The sequence below is a fragment of the Phycodurus eques genome, chromosome 6 (assembly GCF_024500275.1).
Source record: "Phycodurus eques isolate BA_2022a chromosome 6, UOR_Pequ_1.1, whole genome shotgun sequence".
In the NCBI taxonomy this organism is placed as follows: domain Eukaryota; kingdom Metazoa; phylum Chordata; class Actinopteri; order Syngnathiformes; family Syngnathidae; genus Phycodurus; species Phycodurus eques.
Genome location: NC_084530.1, coordinates 15,398,185 through 15,425,202, shown reverse-complemented (window position 1 = coordinate 15,425,202; position 27,018 = coordinate 15,398,185). Strand labels below are relative to the sequence as shown.

The 27,018-nt window shown below is 42.1% G+C and overlaps 1 protein-coding gene and 1 long non-coding RNA gene across 13 annotated transcripts; one reads left to right on the top strand and one right to left on the bottom strand.

The window, feature by feature from the left end:
• The first annotated feature begins 695 nt into the window (after nt 1–695).
• Nucleotides 696–23,898, top strand: pecam1b (platelet and endothelial cell adhesion molecule 1b). 12 transcript variants are annotated; one of them, XM_061679611.1, is made up of 16 exons: nt 696–909; nt 1,001–1,036; nt 5,221–5,517; nt 5,938–6,219; nt 6,297–6,569; nt 7,606–7,878; nt 8,672–8,950; nt 9,984–10,262; nt 14,039–14,140; nt 14,256–14,286; nt 16,922–17,001; nt 18,721–18,774; nt 19,477–19,566; nt 20,002–20,058; nt 21,070–21,219; nt 21,340–21,443. In XM_061679611.1, exons 1-16 carry the CDS (start codon nt 861–863, stop codon nt 21,399–21,401), a joined length of 2,394 nt encoding a protein of 797 aa, XP_061535595.1. In that variant the 5' UTR covers nt 696–860; the 3' UTR covers nt 21,402–21,443. The 12 variants fall into 12 exon arrangements, 11 of the variants coding, with proteins under 11 accessions (XP_061535595.1, XP_061535593.1, XP_061535594.1 ...); XM_061679612.1 differs by lacking the exons at nt 21,070–21,219; nt 21,340–21,443 and adding exons at nt 21,465–21,487; nt 23,649–23,898 and having other exon boundaries at nt 697–909; XM_061679609.1 differs by having other exon boundaries at nt 21,070–21,446.
• LOC133404044 (uncharacterized) lies at nt 16,696–27,018 on the bottom strand. The gene is made up of 3 exons (XR_009768780.1): nt 26,971–27,018; nt 25,018–25,149; nt 16,696–19,667 (listed from the first exon to the last, which is right to left on the bottom strand). It is a non-coding gene; the product is annotated as an uncharacterized LOC133404044 (long non-coding RNA).

The window sequence follows — 27,018 nt, the reverse complement described above, 5'->3', positions numbered from 1 at the left end:
CACAATAAACATTGTTAAATGAATACTGTCTTACAGTACCATGAGCCTTATTACCACTGAAAAAAACTAAACATTTCACATCTTGTATTTACTCTGCAAGTCCTCAGAACCATTGGGCTGGTTGGTATGTGTGAGTTGTGAAATGAATTAAAATGAGCACAAAATCAGGAGGTAATCGTCTCTCACATTTGCATGAATTCAAGTTACTACCAGTGGAGAGTCCAATGACTCCTACAAAAGCCCTTCTTCAGTGAGTAAGGGTTGAAACTGAGATCTTCGCATGTTAACCATAGGCCAGAAAATAAGCAGGTGCTGCTCCCGTGTTCTAAGACCTGACTACGGTCTCGGACACTTGTGTCTATGCTCAGATTTATGCCGGGGAGAAGGTTCAGTAGCTCATAAACTGGACTTCAGGAAGCAGCACAAAGAATGTGTGCATGTGTCTTCTGTTGTTGTTTTTATCAGCTCCAACCTTCACAGCCAATCGGAGAGGTCAAAGGCCAGACTACTGCACTTAAAATGGTCAAACATTACTATGAATGTAATTCTACACACACACACACACACACATCGATGAACACGTCCAGAGAACATTCCATAGCAGCACAGAGTGAGCCGGCGTGGACATCCTGAGGAAACAACACTGACTTCCTGTCAAATTAAGCCAAGCCGCTGGCTGCTCGGGATGATAACGACGCTGTTGGCTGCTCACTGAGTGACTGAGGTAGAGCGCCACCTTCGTGCCACCCCGCCCACCGACCACATCCCACCATCCGCACCCGATCGACCCCCGATCGAATCGAGGCCATTAGGGTCCGGGACCGTCGGCTACAGCAGAATCACTCAAGAGTTCTTCAGACATGATGGACCAATTTCTGCTTCTGTTAACCTGCATGCTTGTATCTAACTGTAAGCTTGTTTTATCTCTTTTGGAATTCCTTTTGGAGGAGCAAATTCATTGGTTGATCTCTAATCAGATGCTTTTTGTTCTTGTTCCAAGACCTACATCCATGGAGAGGGGCCGATGCGCAATCGAGTGAGTAAAGTGCATTACGCTGGGAAACGCATGCATTTTTTCCAAGACCAAAAATATACTGTATCGCTTTCCAATTGTAGGTCAATAGGTGGGAATTAATGGTGATCAGCATATTTTTCAATCGGCTGGTATCAGGTTTTCTGGACGTCGGTGGTTCAGGGTTGTTTTTTGAATGGGCTAGCTAGACATAGAAAAAGTATCTGACACATAATCGAAGGCTACCATTTGAATCATAATCAATTTCTGAAGCTTTAAATTGCTGGCATCAAATTGACCGTAGTCAAAGTAAATCAAAGTAACAGAAGAGTTCATTAACATTTTTATTTTTTATTTTTTTATTATTTTGTACATCGTTGATTTCTGTGGTCATCCACAAAACCAATAAAATGTACAAGTGTGAGTTAGTGGAAAACTTTGTTATCAGTGCCTTGGGATGGGTGTTGTGTCCTGGTGGAAAAGTTGACAGGCAAAACAGACTGGGAACATCTCAGCCAGCATTGTCACACGGTGGTGATGGAACATTTGAATCAGTCCTCATCAGTTGACGTGCTCCTTGATTGCTGTGTTTCATCAGGACTTGCCGTGAATGATGCTCAGTAACGGTCAACCTCATTCTGTTTGTGGAATCAAGTGCTTTTTTTCCCTGCTGTTTTTGTTTGAACTCCACCATACGAGAGATGGGGAGGACATTGCTGCTTGTATAAAAGTTACTCATGTCTTTGTTGTTTAAAAAAAAAAAAAAAAAAAAAAAACAATCAATGAAAGCCAGAGCAGCTGTAAGTGTGTGTTAAGCCTATGTATAGATGTACAGTTGAGGTCAGAAGCACATGCTGTACACTCGTCACAGGCAGGAAAGTTTTGGACTTGTAATGATTGATTGTATTGAAGTTTTCTCTGCACACTGGGTCAAAATTAAACAAACGGGCTAAATAACACAGGTGCAGCTTGGATTCATTAGAATATTATAGAAAAGCTATTTCAGTACTGTCGTTCGATTTCAAAAGTGAAATACAAATTGTTTAAACACGGGAAAATACTTTTCAGAAGGCCTAACCTAATATCTGTGATTAAAAGAATCATTTTGATTGGTTCTTATGCAATATTCTAATTTCTTGAGATGGTAAATTTCCAGTTTTCTTCAGCTGTTAGCTATAATCATTAAAATAAAAAAAACTAAATCATGAAATAATTCACTTTGTGTAGAGAATTTATACAATATATATCACTTTTTGAATTCAACTACTGTAACAAATTGAGTTTTATATATGTAGAATATTCTAATTTATTGAGGTGCACCTGTACCGTATTTAATACCGTAGTTTACCCCCAGACATATTTGGTTAACTGTCCCTAAGCGAGTTTTACCTCTACCAGACACTTTTTGCAGCCATCAACAAGCCCATCCATCCATTTTCCCAATTGCTTATCCTTACAAAGGTCGCGGGCGTGCCATAGCCTATCCCAGCTGAGTCTGGGCGAGAGGCGGGTTACACCATGAACTGGTCGCCAGCCAATCGCAGGGCACATATAGACAAACAACCATTCGCACTCGCATTCACACCTACGGGCAATTTAGAGTCTTCAATCAACTACCATGCATCAATTTGGGATGTGGGAGGAAACCCACGCAGACACGGGGAGAACATGCAAACTCCACACAGGCGAGGCCGGATGTGAACCCGGCTCGTCATAACTGTGTGATGTGCTAACCAGTCATCACCGTGCCGCCCCATCACCAAGTTTCCGGCATAATTCTATCTGGAAATTTGACCACTCTTCTTGGCAGGAGTTGTATTGAGTTTATTGAAATTGCTTGGTTTCCTGGCACGGTTTCCTGGACTATGCTTTTAAGCATCGTCCATAAATGTTCAATAGAGTTGAGGACGGGGCTTTAGGAAGGTCATTCCAAAACTCCTCCTCCTCTGACAGCCTGCAAAAGGGGGAAAGAAAAAAGTGAGCCTATCACTTCAGTATCCCATGTCATCTTGTAAGTTACATAATTTAACCCGCGTGTCAAACTCGTACTCAAACTCGGGGCTATTGTTTGGTGTTGGCACACGGATTAGTTTTGAGTGACATCACCTGTTAGACTGAGTTGTATATACAGCACACGCTGAACTATTATATTACCCGGTCGGGTTAAAACAGAACAAAGAGTGAAAAAACGGTGGAAATGAAAGGCGCACTGTTCGCATAATTAGATTATCACAAAACATTGCTAGTTGATAAATCAGATGCACAGCAATTTATATTCTGTGTAAATCTGTGAAAATCACAGCAAACTGGTCAAGTTACCTTTAATACGTGTGTAAAGCTGGCAGCCGGGATGGATATGGGCTGCTGGCACACTTGGTTTGCTCCTACGGTAACACACAACTTCATTGCCTGTGACAACATTAGCATTTTTCTGGCAATTTAATTGAAATGATAACTTACCTGAAACATGCTGGTGGCGAACTGTGTGCTGATGCTGTAAATTGCAATCAACGACTCTTTACGATGATGAACATAAATAGACCTCATCACCAGGGTCCCACTCTGGAACTCGAAGGCGAGCTCCTGGTGGCCAGGCCTGCACCCACGAGGCCCGGCCATGCACACCCCGAAGAGGCACCGTTGGTTGTCAGTGCCTGTCGTGGCGGAAATCCCCGCACCCGTTGGTACACACCAGTGGTAAAGGATGATGTCGAGCTGAAGGAGGAGTCCTATCGGGTCTTTTTGGCCTGGCTCTGGATGTTGTGGGGATGTCCTGGTTGACATGCCTTTACAACATAGTGTAGACATCGGGGACGGTGCCTCTGGGTTGGCACATTAGGGTGATGGTCCCCTTTTTAAGTTGGGGGACAGGAGGGTGTGTTCCATCTATAGGAGATCACACTCCTCAGCCTCCCTGGTAAGATATTTTTAGGGCTTCTGAAGAGGAGAGTCCGTCCGGAACTCGGATCTCAGATTCAGGAGGAGCAGTGTGGTTTTCATCCTAGCCGTGGAACAGTGGACCAACTCTACACCCTCAACCTCGCCCAACCATGCTACGTGTGTTTTTGTGGACTTTTGTAGAGAAAGTGTTCCACCGTGTCCCTCGGGGAGTCCCGTGGGGGGTGCTCCGGTTGTATGACTACGGGGGATACCGGCTGTTCGTTGCCTGTACGACCGGTGTCAGAGTTTGGGCAGCATTACCAGCAGTCGGATTAATTTCCAGTGAGAGTTGGACTCCGCTAAGGCTGCCTTTTGTTACCGATTCTGTTCATTACATTTATGGGCAGAATTTCTAGGTGCAGCCGGGGTGTTGAGGGGGTCCGGTTTAGTGACATCAGTATCACGTCACTGCTTTTTGCAGATGATGTGGTTCTGATGGCTTCAGCAAGTCGCGATTTCCAACTCTCGCTCGAACGGTTCGCCGTCAAGTGACTGGGTTGAATATTAGCACCTCCACATTTCAGGCAATGGTCCTCAGTCAGAAAAGGGTAGAGTGCCCTCTCCAGGTCAGAGATGAGATCCTGCCCCAAGTGGAGGAGTTCAAGTATCTCAGGGTCTTGCTCACGAGTGAGGGAACAATGGAGTGGGAGATCGACAGGCGGGTCGGTGCAGCGTCTGCAGTGATGCGGACTCTGTATCGGTCTGTCAGGGTGAAGAAGGAGCTGAGCCCAAAGGCAAAGCTCTTGATTTACCAGTCGATCTATGTTCCTACTCTCACCTATGTCAAAGAACAAGATTGCGGATACAAGCGGCCGAAATGAATTTCCTCCGCAGGTGTCCAGGCTCTCCGTTAGCGATAAGGTAAGAGGCTCGGTCATCCAGGAGGGGCTCAGAGTCGAGCCGCTGCTCCGCCGCATACAGAGGAGTTAGATGAGGTGACTCGGGCATCCGGTTAAAATGCCGCCAGCACACCTCCCTGGTGAGGTGTTCCGGGCACGTCCCACCTGGAGGACGCCCCGGGGACGACCCAGGACACGCTGGAGAGACTACGTCTCCTGGCTGGCCTGGGAACGCCGTGGGATCCCCCGGAAGAGCTGGGCTAATTGGCTGGGGAGCGGGAAGTCTGGGCTTCCCTGGTGAAGCTGTTGCCCCCACGACGAGACCTCGGATAAGCAGAGGAAAATGGATGGATGGATGGATGGATGGATGATTGCAATTTATTTATAAATCATAGAACTGCTAACATGTTTTTGACCCCTGCCCTACAGGGTTCACTATAAGAGACATCAGCATTTCTCTTGAGCCCGGGTCCGATGTGATGCGGGGCACCAACGTGACTGTGCGGTGTCAGGCATTGGTCAGCAGCTCGGGCACGGGGCCGCTAAGTCGCGAGTACACGATCTACAAGGACGGCATCACAATGTACACAAAGACCACCAGCAGCTCAGACGACCTCCTGTACCTCCTCCCTGACGCCAGAGTGTCCAACACGGGCAAATACAAATGTAAGATCAGCATTGAAGGCAAGAAGGTGAACAGCGAGGCCAAAAAACTCACAGTCACAGGTAAGTGCGTCTAAACAGTCACAACAGTGCTTTTTTTTTTGGGTGTGGTCTCATTCTGATTCAGCTCCCTCTCCAAATAGAAATAATGGGTAGGCAACATGGTGGCATGAGTATGTAGAAGACACTTCCATTAAAACGTTAAACACATTTTTTTCAGTAGCTTTGCATCTGTCGAGCAGTAGGGTGGGGAAGTAATTACCACACCTGCCTCACACTCAAGTGGTCCTGGGGTCTGATCCCGGCTCAGGCCCTCCTGTGTGGAGTTTGCATGTTCTCCCCATGCTTGACTGGGTTTTCTTTTTTTTTTTTTTTTTGTAAATACTTAAAAAGTACAGATACCTGAAAAATCGATTTAAGTACAGTAACCCACCACTGGGGGGGACAAATAAAAGTATCACGGTGTATTTGCTCACTGTGCAGGTCTATCTGCACCCCTTCTTCATTTGAACAACGCTGTTATCAGTGAGGGGGAGGAACTAACAGCCAGGTGTACCGCGCCTGGAGAGACAGGTTCTATCATTTTCTACTTCTATGACGACGCCAAGGAGATCCTGGAGGACAGGGTCAACTCCAACCTGTCCGAAGTCAAGCTTCACTTCAGCAGCATCGGCATCCACAAGATGTACTGTTACTACACTGTCCTGGTGACCCCGCTCGTCGTCGAGTCTGACAAAAGCAACACTGTCGCCGTTTCGGTCAAAGGTATGGGAAAAATTCCAATTCGTTCATTTTTCCAAACATCAAGGGTTTCTTCATACTGGTCGGTCTTGTGTCCACAGAGCTTTCCATCATGCCAGTTTTGGACATTTTTCCTTCCAACAATATCTACGAAGGAGACAGACTTGACATTATGTGCACCATCAGAGACCTCGTGCCCGACGTGCACGGAAATGTTCACCTCTACCTGAGCCATGGGACCCAGCTTCTCAGCAGGGGGAACGCCAATGTCAACCACAGCATGATCGCATTGGCTAAGGACTCTGAGGAGTTTGAGTGCAGACTGGAGATGGAAAATGTCGTGAAAGTCGACACAAAAAGGATTTTGGTGACTGGTAAGTACCACGTGCTCGACACGTTAGCATTCTGTGCTTTGGAATTTACAGTATGATGTAAATGGGGGCGAGGCATAGTGATATAGAGGTTAGAAGATTTTTTTATTTCAAAAACATACATATTGGATTAATTGAATACCATAAATCAGAGCGTTTCACAATTGTTCTACCAAGGGCCGCATACAGAATAATCAAAGGATGAAAGCGCCCCTTTTACATTCTTCACCTTTAGTGCAGGTGAAGAGTTGCAGAGCAATTAGATATTGTTTATAGGTATGGGTCATTTTCATATAACTTTGTCAATAATGGTTATATAAAAAACATATAAAGTTCATTAAAATGATATTAGTACAGTATATTATTAGTTTGTGGGCTCAGTTATTACAATTGCAATTGTTTTTTTGTTTGTTTACCTGGCCAATAACGAAATAACCGGCCAATAACGAAATAACGTTAAATTGAGGCGTTACGAATAGAAATGTTGTTACTATTTTAGTCGACGAGGTGTGGCGAATAGAAATTTTGTGACTAATTTAGTCGACGAAAGGACAAAATGAAGCGCACAAGTGTGGCAATGGCATGCAGAATGGTCATGGACGACGGACTACGGCAGTACGCCAAGGCGCATCTTGCCGAATGATGTGTGATTGGTGGAAAACAATGAAGTGGGAAATATAAACAAATTTCTTCTCCTGCATTACCACCCATTGTAGAACGTAAGTACCGTAGTACAATGCAGGCAATTAACACAAGTATACACCACGGGCCGCAAAAAAAAACGGACAATGGGCTGCACATGGCCCCCGAACCGCAGTTTGTACACGTTGCTCTAAATTATCCCAAAGTCTGAATGTGTGTTGTTTGTCGACATGTGTCATGCGACTTTCTGGCGACCTGTCCAGGGTGTACTCGCCAAAAGGCAGCTGGGATAGGCTCCAGCTCACCCTTGACCTTAATGACAACAAGCGTTACAGGAAATGAATGGATGGATGGATGGATGGATGTTAACGCATTATATGTTTGACTGTATCCACAGACCTCTTTTCAGTGCCCACTCTTACCATGTCTCCAAGCCAAGTCTTTCAAAGGGAATACATGACTCTGAACTGCAAAAGTGACAGCTTCGCTTCAGAGAGGCTCCGCAGGGAAGAATTGACTTACACTTTGGATCCGCCAGAGAGCCTCTTGATCCCAAAGAGCACTGGAGTGTTTTTTGGAAAAGCGCTGCTCTACGATTTCAACTACACCTGCATCGCTCAAGCCAAGGGCATCAGGAAATACAGTAAACTTTTGACGGTCCATCCTAAAGGTGATCTTCCATGAACATTTCACTACATATTACAGCACATCACATAATTAGGAATATAATCTAATGAGATACAATTCAAAGATTTATCAAAATGTCTGCATTTACAAATATAATAATGCTTAGCAGTGTTTGACACTGTCAGAGAGGTATTCATTTAACAACACATTTATTATTGTGGCTGTAGTTTGCAGTGGTGTCGTACTACACCACATCATACTAAGAGATATTTCGGTATTTGGGCAGGTGTGTCCAAACTATGGCCCGGGGCCATTTGCAGCCCACCATCCGTTTTTAGCGGTCTGCGATACTAAAATGAACAATTGGCACAGCCCATCTCAACTGACTGTATTGTAAGTCAGAAGAATAGAAAAAAAATAAGAAATTCATCCTCATCTCTCACTTACTTGTTTTCCATCCATCCATTTTCTGAGCCGCTTCTCCTCACTAGGGTCGCGGACGTGCTAGGAGCCTATCCCAGCTGTCATCGGGCAAGAGGCGGGGTACACCCTGAACTGGTTGGCAGCCAATCGCAGGGCACATACAAACAAACAACCATTCACACTCACATGAATGATAATCATAATAAGAGTACACTGAATATACTGATTGCCAATTATCACTAGTACATATCCGTGTACACAATATTTCATGGACTAAAACGTAAAGATTCAAGCCTGAAGAAGCATTTGTGGAAATAATGTTATTGAACATAAAGGTAAAGTGTTTCATGCATGGAAAGGCCTTTTTTTCATGAATTCATGAAGTGTATCCTTGTTGTGGTTATCCACTTTAGTAACCGTGTCAACACCAAGGATCTCGTTGGTTGGCAGGGCGGTGCTGGGGCGTCCCTTTAAGGTCCTGTGTCAGTCAGACATAGGCAGCCTGCCCATAAACTACACTTTGCTGAAGGAGTACGAGCAGCTGAGCACGGCCAGTGTCAAAATGCCTTTTGAACAGGCTCTGTTCACCATAACAATCAACCAGCCTGGAGAAATAAGCAAGTTCATGTGTGAGGCCAAGAACAGTCAGAAAGAAGCGCCGCTCAGCAAAAGACTGGATGCTACTGTTGTTGGTAAATATTGCACACAGCGAGTATGTTGTACATTTACAATCGAGTGAACTGTTGCATATTTGCAGCATATTATTTTGAGGGTGGGGGGGGGGGGGTTAACCTAGCCTCCGTTATTCCCTGAAATACCCTCACCTAATCGCTGTTTTTTCACTCAGGGCAAAGCTAAATCTCATAATAAATATTGATTTGGCACCAAGCACATACTGTTGAACTGAGGAGAGGAGTTTCATTTAGTCAGGCCTTAGCTTTATCGAATAGTAAAAAAAAAATTACAACAATTGCCAGTTTTCCATCCTGTGGCATCTTTATGCAATTACGAACATTTATGTTTTGGCGTCAATTAGGGGAAATTTACATTATGTTCCGAGCAGCTGCCGCAGCACCGTTTACGGTCGCAATGGACAAAAAGGATGGCCATGAGACAACGCGGGGGGCACGGCAAAACATGACCATCTGTGATTGCCGTCAATGCCAGGCGAGATTTTTTAATTGTCGAAAAATTTGCCACGGCAGTCACGGTGCGGATGAGAAACCTAGTCAGCCGTAGTAAAACAAGGTAAACACAACTTAACCTGACGCAACGTAATAGGGCGTAGCAAATCTCGAAGGTTGTCCATAGAGGGACGAGATGGATCTGGATTCCCCGGCATCTCATACTCACTGCATACAATCCTTCTAAGGCTAAGAGTTTAATTTTCCTGCAATGCCCGCTGTGGTGCACCTGGTGTGTTTCGGGCAACCATGGCTTCCCAGGTCCTTGGAAAATACTCTAGTGTAAATGTAGCCTTACTCGCGGATGTTCGCAATTCGCGGCCAGGTGAATAGCGGGAATTCATTGTTTGTGCCGATATATGCCGATCAATGAATTAATCAATCTGTGGTGAGGCTTAAACCAATAAATTGCCCTGAATCTTATTTTTTCATCTCAGTGAGACATTTTTGAAAAGGCATGCATAAATGAGTTTGGTGCGGAAGAACACGAGCGCTGACCTCGAGTCCATCAAACAGCCCTCCTCTGCCTTTTTCTCCACAGTGCCGCTGTCTCATCCGACGCTCACGGTTATCCCCGTCTTGCCGGAAATTGCAGAGGGGGATCATCTTTTCCTGATCTGTGGGGTGAAAGGCACCCCACCCATCACATTTAAGTGGTATCGCGATGGCACCAACAACCCAGTCTTCACCACCACCTCAGACAAGAACAATACAGACTACCAGATTCAAGGTCTGGCCAAACATGACAGTGGCACCTACTACTGTGAGGCCATCAATCACGCCAACAATGTGGTCCGCAGCGCACCGGTCATGATAGAGGGTGAGGATGATGTCTAGTCACACGCTGGATAATTATTACCTCTTAGAACAGTTGTTATCAAATCCTTTACAACAAGTGCGACCTAAAAAAAAAATACGGAGCGCTCCAAGTAAGACCATCTTAACCAACATTTAAGTACAGTAGCGTAGTTGGGCGACGTGTTCATGAAAATAATATTATTACAAGTCACTGTAACAATATACACAGTTTGAAGATTAACATTGCACCTTAACATGGCAATTTCTTTACTAAAAAGTTAAAAACAACCGAATAGTACTTGTGCAGTCATTCTTTCGCATACAACTAGAGTGAGTGAGTACCACTAACAGCACTAGTACTACACTTTGAGAATTACTTTCCAAGAAATATTGTTGGGGCACGTTGGAGAGTGATCAGCATATCCACCTCACAGTTCTCAGGGTGAGGGTCCAAATCTGGACTCTGGCCTTTCTGTTCAGAATCAGAATCAAAATCATCCTTATTTGCCAAGGATGTCAAAAACACACAAGGAATTTGTTTCCGGTAGTTGGAGCCACTCTAGTACGACAACAGTCAGTCAGTTGACAGAGAATACTTTTGAGACATAAAAAACATAAATAACACAGTCACTGAGTAATAAAATGTTAGCAGTAATGTGGTAATGCTGGTATTTTTTTTATTTTTATTTTTTATTTTTTGGGACAATTGTGCAAAATGATGCAGAGCCCTCTAGTAATTAGAGCGGTTTGAAATGACGAATAGAACAATAGTCTGGTGCAATGACCATTGTGCAAAGGGCGTAGGGACAAGAAATGTATGCAGTTTAAAGTGGCTAGTAGTGCGATAATCTTGGACAATGTCAATTTTGCAAATGGGGCAGATGCTTCTCAAGAACATGAGTGGCCAGTATTGGTCAACAACAAATATGGAAATAGTGCAGCGCCGAGACTACTCCAGTGAGTGTACGGATAATATATAAATGGCCCGACAGAGAAGTGACAACAATCTCAAGACAAATTTGGCAGCATGTTACAATGGAATTGCAAATTCACTGTTAAAGACGTTCATGGCAAGAGGGAAGAAGCTGTTGGAATGTCTCCTTGTTTACTTTGTATTGTTCGATAGCGCCTTGGAGTTTGCTTGCATGGGTTTTCTCAGGGTAGTCCTGCTTCCTCCCACATTCCAAACACCTTATGTTACGTTCCTTGAAGACTAAATTGTGAATGTTTGCGTGAATGGTTGTTTGTCTGATGGTGTATACGCCCCGCAATTGGATGGTGACCATTAATAATCATAGTGATGATGATGATGATGATGATAAGGATAAGCTTCCACTCATACTACCATCAGTTGCTCGTTTGTTGGTCTTGCCGCCTTCACTAAATTAAAACCATGATCTCTTGTGTTGGAATCAGCGCATTGTAGAATATTCCATTTATTTGCCTACACAGTTTGTTTAGGGTCAGCATTTTTACCTGCACTTTGAAGCTCTGTCCTATGAGTTGTTGTATAATTAGGCTCGATAGGCTTCATTCACGAATCGTACGTAAGCACAGATTTGTGGTTAAAACCTGTGTCTGCACATTTGGCACACAAATCTCTGATTCATCCATATGTTAGTACTTGTTTTTGTTCGTACGCTGCGAGCAAGTTTCGAACCACCTTAGACCATGGATATGCACAAATAATGTAAGATCAGCTTTCGAAAAAACATCAAACACACATTTTACCCAAGATGCACAACATATTGATACTAAAGTCATTCATAAAAACAATAACAATAATTTTAACAAAAATAACTCAGCACTTTTACTCTCGTTCCGTTCAAGTGCTTGTACAGTATTTGCATTCATATGTGCGTGTGTGTCCCTGCAGTTGTGTGCGTGCTCGCTTCAGTAGTGTTTCTAATCCATAGGATAATCGGATTTATGTATTTTTCAGATTTTTTCAAATGTGATGTAAAACGATCTATTCACGCACACACCACCGCTGGTGTGGTTGAATTGTGACGTAGGCCTATTGGCATATGGCTCATTTACAAACTCCAATTCCAATGAATTTGGGATATTTTGTAAAAACACAATACTGTGCAATGATTTGCAAATCCTTTTCAACCTACTGTATATTCTGTTGAATACAGTACAAAGACAAGATATTTAATGTTCAAACTGATAAGCCTTATTGTTTTGGGTTTTTATTTTTTGCAAATATTCACTCATTTTCAATATGATGCCTTGCAACACTTTCCAAAAACGCTTGGACAGGGGCATTATTACCACTGTGTTACAACACCTTTCCTTTTAAAAAACACTCAATAAGCGTCTGGGAACTAAGGAAACCAATTGCTGAAGCTTCGTAGGTGGAATTCTTTCCCAATCTTACTTTATGTACAACTTCAGTTGTTCAACAGTCCGCGGTCTCCATTGTCGTATTTTGCACTTCATAATGCACCACACATTTTCAATGGGAGACAGGTCTGAACTGCTGGCAGGCCAGTCTAGTACTCAATTCACTGCCAGCCCTCCCAGTTAACATTTATATTGGACTTCTAAAGCTGTCAATGGCAGTGAATGTGTTATAACTACGAAGCCGCACTGTTGTAACACATCCCTGAAAAAGACGTTGCTTGGATGGCAGCATATGTTGCTCCAAAGCCTGTCCGCACCTTTCAACATTAATGGTGCCTTCACACTCACCCATGCCATGCGCACTAACACATCACATATGCTGGCTTTTGAACTTTGTGCTGATAACAATCCGGCTGATCCTTTTCCTCTTTGGCTTGGAGGATACGACATCCATGATTTCCCCCAAAAAATTGAAATGTGGACTCGTCAGACAACAGCACACTTTTCCACTTTACATCAGCCCAAAGAAGTCGCTGGCATTTCTGGGATGGTGTTGATATAGTATGTGGCTTTTGCCTTGCATGGTGGAAAAATTGTAACTTGCATTTGTAAAGGTAGAGACAAATTGTATTAACTGACAATGGTTTTCTAAAGCGTCCCTGAGGCCAGATGGCGCAATATCTTTCACACGGTGATGCTGGTTTTTAATGCTGTGCCGCCTGAGGAATCGAAGGTCACGGGCATTTAATGTTGGTTTTCGGCCTTGCCAATTAAGTGTAGAAATGTCTCCAGATTCTCTGAATCTTTTGATGATATTCTGAACTGTAGATGATGAAATGCCTGAATTCCTTGCAATTGTACGTTGAGAGATTTACTTTATATTGCCTGGCCGGGTGCTCTGCACCCCTAAACTTCTGATCCTAGAATCACTCCTGACTGGCCCATGTAACTTAAACTATATTAGCAATGGGGCTGTTTCTTTAACCAATCAAATTTTGAAATTCGTCTTCACAGGCCCAGAGCATTGGACCTTGATGAGCAGCTATTTGCAAAAGTTAATATATTTAATAATCAGCATCTCAGATGAGTATGATGCTAAGTATTTTACTTCAAAGGTTTTGTTTTTATTCTGAACTGCTCCAGATGATGTACAGTATGTGGCACAGTTGCATGCTTTTATATTGGGATTTTGTACAGTATTGATGGTTTCTATAATTGCAACATGATAGTGGTGGATTATGTGGGGTAAATCCCTACTCAAGGCCCAGGTACAAAATGCTCAATCCACCACTCATAATAATACAGGTAGCGCAGACTTCAGTGCCTTGCTAAAGGGAATCTCAACAATGCTCAAGAAGTGCACTCTCTTTTGTTTTTTTATTTATTCTACAGACTTAATTTGTCATTTGTCCTGACTTTCCTGTCTTTCTACTGTGTCTCTCTTCACAGTGCGCCTGGCCCTATGGAAAAAAGCGGTGATCGTGGGCTTCTGTCTGCTGGTGGTGTCGGTGCTGGTGGTGGTGTTTGTGCTGTGCTTCAGGTGCAAGAGAGGTAGAGACACCTACAATGCCGCAGCAACTCACACCTCCTTAGTCTGACTACATTTGAAGCAACCTCCTCCCGCACACCTCCTCCTGCTCTTCTCACATCTCCTCTCTTATTGTAGGTAAAAGGGAAGCAGCTGCTGAATTGTCAGTGTGAGTTGGCTCCACTACTTGCTTCCTCTCATTATGACAGATGATGTATAGCAGCGTTAGTCATAGTGCATCCGTATTGTTAGGCTGGCTGAGATGAGGGTCCAAGCAGGGTCTCTAGCCAAAAGGTTACATCTTGGGTGACCCAATCAGCGTGGACAGCTCTGAATACAGCTGTGATGACACCCCCAAAAAATGCATTGAGATCCAATTTAAAGTTGTGCTGTGTCACCAACACCTGAAGTAGATTTAAATGTCTACATACAGTATCTACCCCTTAAAAAAGGTCACATTTTTGTAATATAAAAAAAAAGAAAGAGAACTATTGAATTCAAGATGAAGAATTTCTAAACGTTTTCTACCTTTAATATGAAGTAGAGCAATTATAACAAACTGAAACTTCATGGGGGAGGATAAAAAAAAATGAGGTGACTGGTTTAGAAAATAGATGAATAGTTTTGGAACAGTGTTTGATAAGTAACAATAACAAAATAAATAAACCAAATAAACTAAGATAAACAAAACACAGACAAAAGGTGAGCGAAACAAACTCAAAGTGGCTAAGCAAGGGAAAAAAAGTGGCACGATGCCATTTTAACAATAACTTAAAAAGGTTCAGACAACAATCACACAAGGGCAGCTACAAAAAGGACGATACAAACAAGATGTGTGTTTAGCACAGATTCTTTTCACAACGGCCAAATAATAATTACAAGTGCTACAGGAAACACATTACACCGAAATTAACCCTAGAAATGGGCAAGCATCCATCCATCCAGTTTGTATAGCCCCTATGCGAGCTGACTTTAGCAAGAGGCAGACGACAGCCTGGACCGGTCTCCAATTAATCACAGGGGACATTTCGCAACAGGCAACCATTCACACTCACATTTAAATCTTCACTTCGTGGGAACTGAACCCATGGTGCCTATTGAGTGGCAGCCATTACCATCAAATGCCCCAAAGTCAGATACTGTAGTTACAAAGGTTACACAAAGAAACGAGGAAGTCCGCTCACATAAAGTCAGAGTTTGAGCCATAGTTCACGAAGACCTTTTAAACTTGATCCATTGCAGTGCTGCTGGACTTGACTTCCTGGTTTTTGTGCCAAACATATCTTTTAGTATTACGGCCAAAAACGTCAGCCTTGGCTTCGTCAGACTACAAAAGATGATCTGACATCCTTTGGGCAGATTTCCCGTCTGTTTTGGCAGTATTTAGCAGGGCGTCTGTATTGCCACGCTACCCCATATCCCAGACATATGAAGGAGTTTGTTGTAGGACACAGCCAGCACTTTCCTGAAATTCCAGCAGCTCCTTTAATGTTGCTGTGGAAGTCTTGTCAGCCACCCTGACCAGTTTTTATTTTTATTTTTTTTCTCTCATTTCTTTATAATTTTTGGAGAGACATCCAGTGCTTGGTCCTATTCACTGACATATGTGCCATATATTCTCCACTGCATGTACTATATGTGTAATGCTTTGGTAATTATTTTGGTTATTCTTTTGTACTCTTCTCTTGACTGATATCTTTCAGTCATGAGATATGATACTGTTGTTATGAGTTCAAAACACAGACTGGATATTATGTCTGGCTAATGCCTCCACTTCCTGTCATTGAAAAAACCGACAAGTCAGGTCAAACTATCTAGGACACAGATGAAGCTGTCGCATGATGGTGACGTTTTCTCAAACCAGAGTTTGCAGTTATAATCAGCAAAAGGAAGCAATTTTCTGATTTACTACAGTTTTTTAATATAAACTATTAGAATATCCGCATTGGCGATGTAAGATCTAGAAAACTGCTGCTACATGTCATCTTGACTTTTTTTTTTTTTTTACGCATGTCCCAGCTTCCAATCATGCCAGCAGTTAAATAAAAAAAAAATAAAAAAAGATTTAAAAATATATACATATATATCTGAATTGTGCATTAAACATCACTCCAAGAACTATTTGAAAAAGCACAGACTATCTTCTAAAATAACTTATTTATCTCCATTCAAAAAAAAATACTCAGACTTGTCCACTTGTGATTAGATCACCCAAGATGTCATCATGGGATCAGAACAGGCATCATAAAAGTATTACATAATACACTCCTTGATGACTTGCTTAGTTGATTCCACTGAGAAACAGCTGTTACTCCCATTATGACCACATGTGGCCCCTTTGAGTAACAACAACGCTAAGGGATTAATAAGCAATTAAATATTCCTTAATTTAAGTTATTTTCCAACCAATGAAATGAATGACTGTTAGTAAAAAGCATTTTTATATCTTAAAATGAGGCCATACAACTATTATCTTTATAACAACACCTCCAGTGGTAGTTGCTGGTTCTATCAAGCATACACAGGTTTTACATGTCTGATGTAAAATATACAAGGATATTTTTCAAATACAGTATTTGGAGTCTATGACCTCTAGAAGTGTAATTCTGCGTGTAGTTTTTTTTTTTTTTTTTTAAAAGACACATATCCTTATGTGTCGTGACAAACGTTTCAAGCAGCTTGATCTCAATAGGTTCCAACACACAACATTTCCAGTATTGTTCTCTTCTGACATTTTGTAGACTTCGGATGATCTGACATCTTTTAGAGTTCGTCCAGTTGACTTTATTCTCACCATTTCTCAGAAAGCCTTCGAGCCCTAAATCAGATGACTCTTTAACAGTGAGTCTAACCCGCGACACAGAGGTTAATAATGCAGCCCCAGGTAGATTGTGTTTTACTTTTTTTTTAATTGTGCTCCACTGGCTATCTTCATCAGTCATTAATCCAAACACGAGTCCTTTCATAGCATGTTGTGTGTGGTAGCCATTGCGATCCATCCTCACTCCATCATCCATGTTCTAATATGCATGCAGGGGTGACATTGTTGTAACCTTTGTTTAACATAAACATGTTTTGTTGTTGCTCAGTGTTACATGAAAGTGTTTAGTTGCTGACATTTTGCATGTACATTGTCTCTCTCTGTCTATTCCTGAGGCAACCAAAACAGGAATTGTTGTAGGGACAGTGTCTCGCCAAGCAGGAAGAAGCTGCTTAGAGTTGAATATTAGTGAATGACATTGTCAAATGCTGCAAACTGTTTAGAGCGCCCATTATCATCTTGTTCCAGACGGAGTGCCACACTATGATGGCATGGAGGGGAGGGTGACCAATGGGACACGAGCTAGCGCGGTGTCGCTTCCCACTGACATCAGCAACAGGAGCAGCTTCAGTATCCCAGCCACAGTGTAGAGACGCCCTGCTTTGCAAGGGGCGGGGAGACACTTGTAAAACAGAACAAAAACATTCAAAGAAACACCAACAAAAGGAACCTTTCGTCCCACATGTCGAGGGATGTGTTACAAGAGCAATGACTCGTCTCCTGCTGCTCCCTCTCCCCTCCCCCTGCAATCTAGATGGCCTTTGTTTTTCTCGATTTTTTTATATTTTATTTTTATTTAACATCACTGTCTTTGTCCTGTGCTTCTTTGTATGCTCGTCCGCAGGTGCATGTTTTTGCAATGTTGGGACATGTTTGAGCATCATTGTTGACTGTTTGATTTTCAGATCCCTTTTATCACTATCGTAGGAAATGTGTGTATATATTTTGGTTGATTCCTTGGCTTGCTCAAATCCTTTTAGAATAAATAAATTGGTTCTATTTAGATGCGTGTCATCCCCATTCATTTGCTGCAACTACTGCATATAACACTAAATTGATTTACAAAAATGCTTCGAAAGAAAGATTATCTTATCATCATGCATTATGTCCTACATAAGGCCAAAGCAAGACTATGGGCAAATCTAACACTAACTTGATTCCTTTCCCAAAAAGGAATGCACTACAGTGACTTCCTTTACAAAGTGAAACAATGGAGTCTGCGCGAAACTTCCTATGTTGACACAAAACAGCTTTTGTTGGTTTGAATGTGCGTAGCATGCGAAGGAAATTAATCTCATAAACCTTATTTAAGCAACGTGAGATTACATTACCAGCTGGGGATAAGCAACGCAGTTGTGTAAACATAATCTAATGTACTAAAGGAAGACAATTTACACAACGTAACACAGTCAGCTGGTCGAGTGAACACATTGAGATGTTGTTAAAATCTAATCAAATTAATTTGGCGATAAACATACTCGAGATCATGGATCCAACAATTACTGTTTGAAGAGCATACTGTAATTTGAAAACATTTAAAATTGCCTGAATAAAGCAAAATACTTGGATTGGAACATTTCTACTTTTTTCAGCCACGTTATGCTAAGCTAAATCAATCCTCGGCAGGCTGCATTTCATATGAAACAGATGATATTCAAACGTGTGGCTCTGTAAACTGGGCTTTTGATGACCTGTTGCAGTATGTCCCTATAGGTTCTCCCTGCATCAGATATTCTGTCCAACTACGCTTAGTCTCACTGTGTGTCTATTTCGTCTGCACAGGTAAAGTGGAGAGAGTAGATATCAGCGTGTGGAGCGAGCGGCCGCCTGAAACAGGTGAGCATGTCAGCCTATATTGTCATCGTCATTGTAAAGGTAAGGCCTGATGGCAATGAAGCCTGAGAGATTTTGTTTCCTGAAGGTTTAACTGCTAAGGTGACACAAAGTGGGAAGGTACCAAAATGGATACATTGGGAACAAAAGATATTAATATTAGATATGTTAAAAGGCACATGGTACGGTAACCAGAGGTTTGTGTATGAATGTTGCTTTAGATGAAGAATGCGTTGTGACTTTTGTTTACAGTGGTGGTTCATGCATTTGCTACGTGGGCCTTCATTGCGGAATGAACTTCCAACCAATCAGAGGACGGACAAATGCTGCCGTCATCGGGGGCCAGCTCACTGGCGCCGCGGGTGTCAGGCTGGTCCTGTGAAGACAAATTTGAAACCTGATTAGTTAAAGGAACAGTCCCATTGCTAATATAGTGTAAATTACATCAGCCAGCACTACTGACTCTGAAGGCCCTGGACGGAATACACTGACATAGATGCTCAAATCTGACTGGACAAAAACAAAATCTAACATCCCCATACACGTACTGGAAGCAGTGCATCCAACAAAACTGCTACGGGAGTAGACTGATGGGAATGAATAAGCACAATTTCATGGAACAAATATTTAGAATTTAGGTTGTAAAAGTAGGTTGTTAGGTCAGGAGATTTTTTTTAAATGACTTTTATTCATGTTCCAATGCAGCCAATGATGAGGAGAGCAGCATGGTGTCCAATGAGCCTGATGTGGAGTACACTGAGGTGGTGCATCCTCAGCCAGCAGACCCCTCCAGAGGTAAAGAGTCCAGCCTCTTCTCTGTCCCTGAGTACTCGTCAGACTTTTCAGATTTTCCTTGCGCATTCCAGACAACCATTTCTCCTCCCTTTCATATCTGCCTGTAAAAAATAAAATAAAAAAATCATCCCCCTAGTTGATAAGAGAGCAACACTTCCTAGGAGGGGCCTAATTACCCCAAATCAAGACATCTCCAGGTAGTTTGGGATTTCCAGGACTGTTATAGCTGCTGTAAACAGGAAGGGTTGAGCTAATTGCTGAGCTGGTCTCTGATACGGGGCTGCTCTTCATTAATGTCCTGTGAGCTCAACACTGGAGAATGTGACCACTATCTATTTTTGCGTTTGTGTTATTTATACATCAGATTCTGCTTATCTTGACCATGTTGCCTTTTGATGACAAAGCAGGCTAATGTGTTGAATTTTACATCAATAGCCCCCCTGAGGAAAGGCACAGAAACAATTTACAGCGAACTGCAGAACTCTCCACATGGTGAGTTAAATGTCTTTAAAGATGCCCTGATGGGCATAAAATGGTAAATTTTATATTATATAGTTTTATCCCAATGTACAGAATATCAAGTCAGTAAAAACAATATAAAAGTTGTCAAATGTTTTGCTTTTTATTGAGTAAAATAAGTATTTGATCTTCTACAACATAGTGAGCATTCTGGGCTCCCACGCGGAGACTGGTGCGCATTTGGCACACATCTGTGCACAGTCAACCTACTTCCATTACATCCGACCCTAACTCGTCACGTGTATAAAGTACACCTGTTCCAGGAATCACTGTCTTACTTTCCAGTCTCTGTACCATCATGTGCAAGACTAAAGAGCTGTCAAAAGATGTCAGGGACAACTTTTTTGGGCGTTTCTTTGAATGTTTTTGTTCCGTTTTAAAAGGGTCTCCCTGCCCCTTCCAAAGCAGGGCGTCTCTACACTGCACAAGGCTGGAATGGGATACAAAACCATAAGCAAAAGGATTTGTGAAAAAGTGACAACTATTGGCGCCATTATTTGAAGGTGGAAGACACAAAATGACCATCAATTTGGTCTGATGCTCTGATTTGTGCAGTGAGGATGATCATGAGAAACGTTATGGCCCCTTACAAGTGCAGTACATTGTACAGGAACTTTATGATGTTAATAATCGGAAGGGATATGGTACCTCAATCACCAGGAAAACAGTTGGTAATACACTGCACCGAAATGGACTAACACCTGGCAGTTCAATTTATCAACTAGTGTATTTGTAATGTTCTAATAATGCAGCGATTGAAGACTCTAAATTGGCCCTTAGGTGTGAATGTGTGCGCGAATGGTTGTTTGTTTGTACGTGCCCTGCGATTGGCTGGTGACCGGTTCAGAGTGTACGCCACCTCTCGCCCGAAGATAGCTGGGATAGGCTCCAGCACGCCCGCGACCCTAGTGAGGATAAAACGGTACAGAAAATGGATGGGTTACAATGCAGCAAAATCGCTACATTGACAACTTTGGTTCAAAGTTAACAGGAAATCAATGAGAAGTTGTACTACTAATGGTTGGACAAGTTTACCCGAAGAGACCAAACTGACCATATCCTGTTACTGCTGGGAGGAACTTCCTGTTATTGGAACAGCTGCCAGATGCTGGATGCTGTCGAGCATCCCTCTGGGTACTAAGACTTCCTTTCCAACCGTGACTAAAGAATTTTGCATTCTTGTAAGATTGTGGATTGAAATGACAGCAGTAGTAGCAAATGGCATCTTGTTTGTTTTTGGTGGTGACACCAAAGTGAGTCCGCAAGGTCAGCCGTGTCCGCGCATCTGGCAAATGACTCATGATGAATACCGCTGATGTCAGATGATGACTAAACGGTACACATCTAATACGCCTGACCTGTGACCCTTTTCTCTGTAGGTGCTGAGGACCATCACGGCTATGTGAGTTTATTACAATCACACCTACGCAGCCAGGCTTACTATTGGTCTCGCAATTTTAAGCATTGCTTGTTTTAACCACCAACCTCAGAAGTTACAAATATTTAAATGAGGCTTCGAAGCCATTAAAAAACAAGATGTTCTCGCACCTCACATACGCTGTTGGCATGTCTGCTGAATACAGTGAAACCACACCTTGCTCAACTGTCACTCAAATACATTTATATGTCCAACATCTTTCTTATGCCTACACATCCCTATGTCTGATCCACAAATATATGCGCTTAAAGCCTCTGGTGGCTGGAATACATCCCATCAAGTCGTCGAGGGGCTTTTCCAGGCCGCAAGGAGAGGTGCGTGCTCGCGGGCTCGTCCAATTCATCACTGTCGGCTGTTATGGTAGCCTGAATAATTGGAGTTAACAACATCTAATTTAATTTAAATAATGACATTGAACTACTCCAGAAAGATGCATTTTCAGGGTGTAGGCATGGCTAGTTAGGGAAAGAGAAATGGGCCAAGTAATTATAAAAATGGAACTCGCAATTGCGTAGGATATCCACCGAATATATATATCCATCACCGAATTCACTTTAGTCTCTTTACTCCAGTTGAAGAACACAAAACATCTAGTAGAAGTATTTTCAATTTACTTTTTTACTCCTATTACATTACAAGCATCAATAGTCAAGTCAAATTTTAAATAGTTTCAAGTTTGGGAATGATTTTGGGAGATGGATTGACATACAATGAAAATCCCCAACATGATATCTATTGCAATAACTGTGTAAACAATTCGGCCTTTACAAAGGTAATAATGCTCAGTTATGGCACAGAGCTACAGTACTTCACAATGTTCATTACTGATTATCGAACAAAACTGAACATTGTCTTTGTAAATCAAATATTTGATACAACTCTTGTGTTGAATAACACTGCATTGTGCAAGTGGTCATAATGGTGTGGTCGGCCGGTGCATTTCATTTGGTGCAACAGGTCCAACCACAATAACATAGATAACTTACTACTACTCCTCTTACTACATACCACTGCATGGCGTGTTTCAGCCCCTCCCTATTTTAGTGATCCTCAGAAGCCTGATGATCCAGAGCAAGAGGGAAGCCGCCGTCAAAGTTTCCACACAAGAACAAAGCCGTTTGGGCTGGGGCTTCCTTCCTTCCTTATCGGCCCCCAAGATCAGCGCTGCGCCTCAGTCAAATTACCTTGAGGACCGACTCAACTTAATCGTTTCTGTTCTTCACCATCATGAGCTAACGCCTTGATGGCATTCCAGTAGTTTGTTGTCATAGTCATTCATTCTTACACAATGTTTTTGCTGCGTCTCAGGGTGCTAATGTTTGGCAGGTATAATCACTGACATATGGTGGCCCTGAAGTGCAAAACACAACTGCAAATAACTAAACACAACGGCAAGTTAAAAAAACATGACAGCAAATTCACTAATCTCAATGACGAAAAAATAAACACAACAGCAAATCCAAAAACACAACAACAAATAACGAATCCAATCAAATTTGCCCTCTCGTCCAATCAGCGATGAGTCTTATCCCTGACCGGTACCTACCTTTTTCGGGAGCTTAATGTCGTTGTTTTTTCATTTGCTGTTGTGTTTACATATTTGTTTTCTGCTTTCTGTTGTTTTTTTATTTGCTTTTGTGATTAGTTAGTGTTTTTTTTTTTATTTGCCGTTTCATTTTCTGTTGTGTATTTTAATTTGCCCTTGTGTTTAGTAATTTGCTGTTTTTTATTTGTTGTTGTGTGTCGTTATTTGCTGTTGCGTTTTGAACTTCAGGGCCACTGTACTGACATGATATTGGGTACAGCCTAACAGTCCAATTGGTTACAATACTACACTCGCTATCAAACACTCCCTATTATTGAGTTGCTGTAGAATAGAACTGCACTGTATCATATTGAACAGCATTTATATGTTCCTCCTCTTATAATATTTGGAAGACTACATCAGTGTGATTAGGTGCAGTTCTACACCACTGCGAACTACAACTACAATATGAAACATTTTGTAAAAATTAATGTCACTTTGACCACTGTCAGTCCAAATTGAATCTTGGATCTCATTTAGATTGAAAAGATGATCACCCTTGAATCCACAGTAATGCCTAGCCATGTACTGTGTGTGCAGGGTTCTGTGGAGTATGCTGATCTCAATGGTGAACAACATGAGATGAATCACTATCCAGTAGAGCACAACAACTGCGAGGATCTGCCAGTTCCAGTGGATTAGTCAGACAAATAATCATCAACATCACACACTGTTCTGTTTCCACAGCACTCACGTCATAAACACACTTCTGTAGCCCCTCTGACGGTCCTATGAGCAACATAAATGACTGCTGTAAATATTTGCTCATTAATAAAGGCATTTCATTCTTGTTGTGCCAGTGTTTGTGGCCAAGATATAGCAGTAATATTTCTTTTTCATTTCCTCAGCATTTGATTTGCACCAAAAATCTTAATTTTTATTCATTTTAATTTGTAATTTTCTATACTGTTTATTAGGGTCACAGGTGACCTGCACAGCTGACTTTGGGGGAGAGATCGAGTAAACACATGGACAGTGTAGAGTCTTCACAATTAACCGAACATGCATGCTTTTGGAATCTGGGAAGAAGTCTGAGTACCCGGTGAAAATCCACACAAGCAGGAGGAAAACATGCAAACTCCAAATAGGAAAGCCGGAGCCGAGAGCCGAACCTCAGAATTGTGAGGTCGACATGCTAACCACTTTCCAAGCATACTCCATATAAATAATTGAATCATATATATATATATATATATATATATATATATATATACACACATATATATATATATATATATACACACATATATATATATATATATATATATACACACACACACACACACATTTTCAACACCGCTTATCCTGGTTAGGGTCGCGGGAGCCTATCCCAGCTGACTTTGGGCGAATGGCGGACTTTATTCTGTCCTTTACACGGCTCAGTCATCCTGGTCCCTTTGCAGAAAAACAGCCCTAAAGCATGATGTTTCCACCCCCATGCTTCACAGTAGGTATGGTGTTCTTCGGATGCAACTCTGCATTCTTTCTCCTCCAACAGCGACAAGTTGAGTTTTTACCAAAAAGTTCTATTTTGGTTTCATCTGACCGTATGACAATACGGTCAGATGAAATCCTCTTCTTGATCATCCAAATGCTCTCTAGCAAACTTCAGACGGGCCTGGACATGTACTGTCTTAAGCATGGGGACACGTCTGGCACTGCAGGATTTGAGTGTGGTACTGATGGTATCCTTTGTTACTTTGGTCCCAGCTCTCTGCGGGTCATTCATTAGGTCCCCCCGTGTGGTTCTGGGATTTTTGCTCACCATCCTTGTGATCATTTTGACCCCACGGGGTGACATCTTGCCTGGAGCCACAGATCGAGGGAGATTATCAATGGTTTTGTACGTATGGCTTCCATTTTCTAAGAATTTCTCCCACAGTTGATTTCTTCACACAAAGCTGCTTACCGATTGCAGATTCGGTCCCAGCCTGATGCAGGTCACAATTTTGCTTCTGGTTTCCTTTGACAGCTCTTTGGTCTTGGCCATAGTGGGCTTTGGAGTGGGACTGTTTTGGGTTGTGGACAGGTGTCCTTTATACTGATAACGAGTTCAAACAGATGCAATTAATACATGTAATGAGTAGAGGACAGACACACACACAGTGAAGAAGAAGTTACAGGTCAGTGAGAGCCAGAAATCTTGCTTGTTTGTAGGTGACCAAATACTTATTTTGCTGAGGAATTTGCCAATTAATTCATAAAAATCAGACAATTTGATTTTCTGGATTTTCATTTTGTCATTTTGTCTTTCATAGGTGAGGTATACCTATGATGAAAATTACAGGCCTCTCTCATCTTTATAAGTGGGAGAACTTGGACAATTGGTGGCTGACTAAATACTTTTTTGTCCCACTATATATATATATATATATATATATATATATATATATAATATTAGGCTTTACACAATCAGATCACAGGATGTAGCAATGTGTCTATTTACATGACTTGTTCATTTATTGTAGATACTTGTGTACTGTATACTGTATCCATCCATCCATCCATTTTCTGTACTGCTTATCCTCACAAAGGTTGCGGGCGTGCTGGAGCCCGTCCCAGCTCAAATTATTCTCTTGCATTTTAGACAAAAATTAAAACACCAATGACCTCTAGGGGGCATTCAAGAATTGGCCACTGACATAAATTTAGGTCAAATCAACATTACATACTGACAGAAATAATGGGTGCTAACTTACTGTAATTAAATTACTTTGTTTATTGCAATTGAATTACTTTAATAAAATACTGTTAATGATGTCCTTACTCTAACTTTGTCACTGTCCCGGCTTTATGGACGGGTGTTGTCCAGAGTTTTAGTCCGTTTGACACTCCCCCACCCATGACATTCCCCACGACATACTTCAGTTGTGCACAGACTGCAAATAACTTACGTGTTGTTTGTCTGAGACACCGTAAAATAGTCCCACAGCCGACAACGTGTTTTTTCACCGACAACTTTATTGGCCGTCAGATAATTACAGTACTGAGCAACGAGGCACGTGACAAGGCTAAAAATAAACTAGCTTTTGGATTCATACGCGACAAAGACACGGAGTTAAATGTTTTGTGCGCAGCCGATCGATGACGTCATTGATCTGATCTACGACTTATGACATGAAAGCTGATCAGCATAAAATGCTAATTATCGGCCGATAACGTTATCGGTATCGGGGTTATCGGTATCGGCCGATAATTAGCATTTTATGCTGATATATATATATATATATATATATACACATATATACATACATATACATATACACACACACACACACACACTCGGCGGCAGGGTGGGTGACTGGTTAGCACATCCGCCACACAGTTCTGGGAACTGGGGTTAAAATCCCAGCCCAGCCTGTGTGGAGTTTGCATGTTCTCCCCGTGCCTGTGTGGGTTTTCTCCGGGTACTCCGGTTTCCTCCAACATCCCCAAAACATGCATGGTAGGTTGATTGAAGACTGTAAATTGCCCGTCGGTGTTAATGTGAGTGCGAATGGTTGTTTGTTTATATGTCCCCTGCGATTGCTTGGCGACCAGCTCAGGGAGTACCCTGCCTCTCGCCTGAATATAGCTGGGGTAGGCTCCAGTACACCTGCGACCCTTGAGGATAAGCAGAAAAAAAAATGGATGGATGGATTGCAAGCAACATACGTAGTTCCAAATTAATGCTATTATTAAAGTATTTTCCTCAAGAATAGAGTATATGCTAGCTGTGTTAGTTGCTATGCCAAAGAAAAGCTTTGCTATTAATATCGTTTTCTAAAAATATGAGCAACAAGGTTAAATTGGTTTAAATGACACAGTCCATCCATCACGGCTGAAAACATTGAAAAACGTATGAATAGAAGAGAGGACTTACCTTAGATGTACTCACGGTCAGAACAATTAGCCTGATGAATCATATCTG

What these genes read in the sequence shown, in the direction of transcription:
- pecam1b (XM_061679609.1), top strand. Translation starts at nt 861, where the DNA reads ATGATGGACCAATTTCTGCTTCTGTTAACCTGCATGCTTGTATCTAAC. An exon ending in GGTTAATAATGCAGCCCCAG is followed by an intron (nt 17,002 to 18,720) that starts GTAGATTGTGTT and finishes TCGTCTGCACAG; the next exon opens with GTAAAGTGGAGAGAGTAGAT. An exon ending in ACTGCAGAACTCTCCACATG is followed by an intron (nt 20,059 to 21,069) that starts GTGAGTTAAATG and finishes TTTGGTTCAAAG; the next exon opens with TTAACAGGAAATCAATGAGA.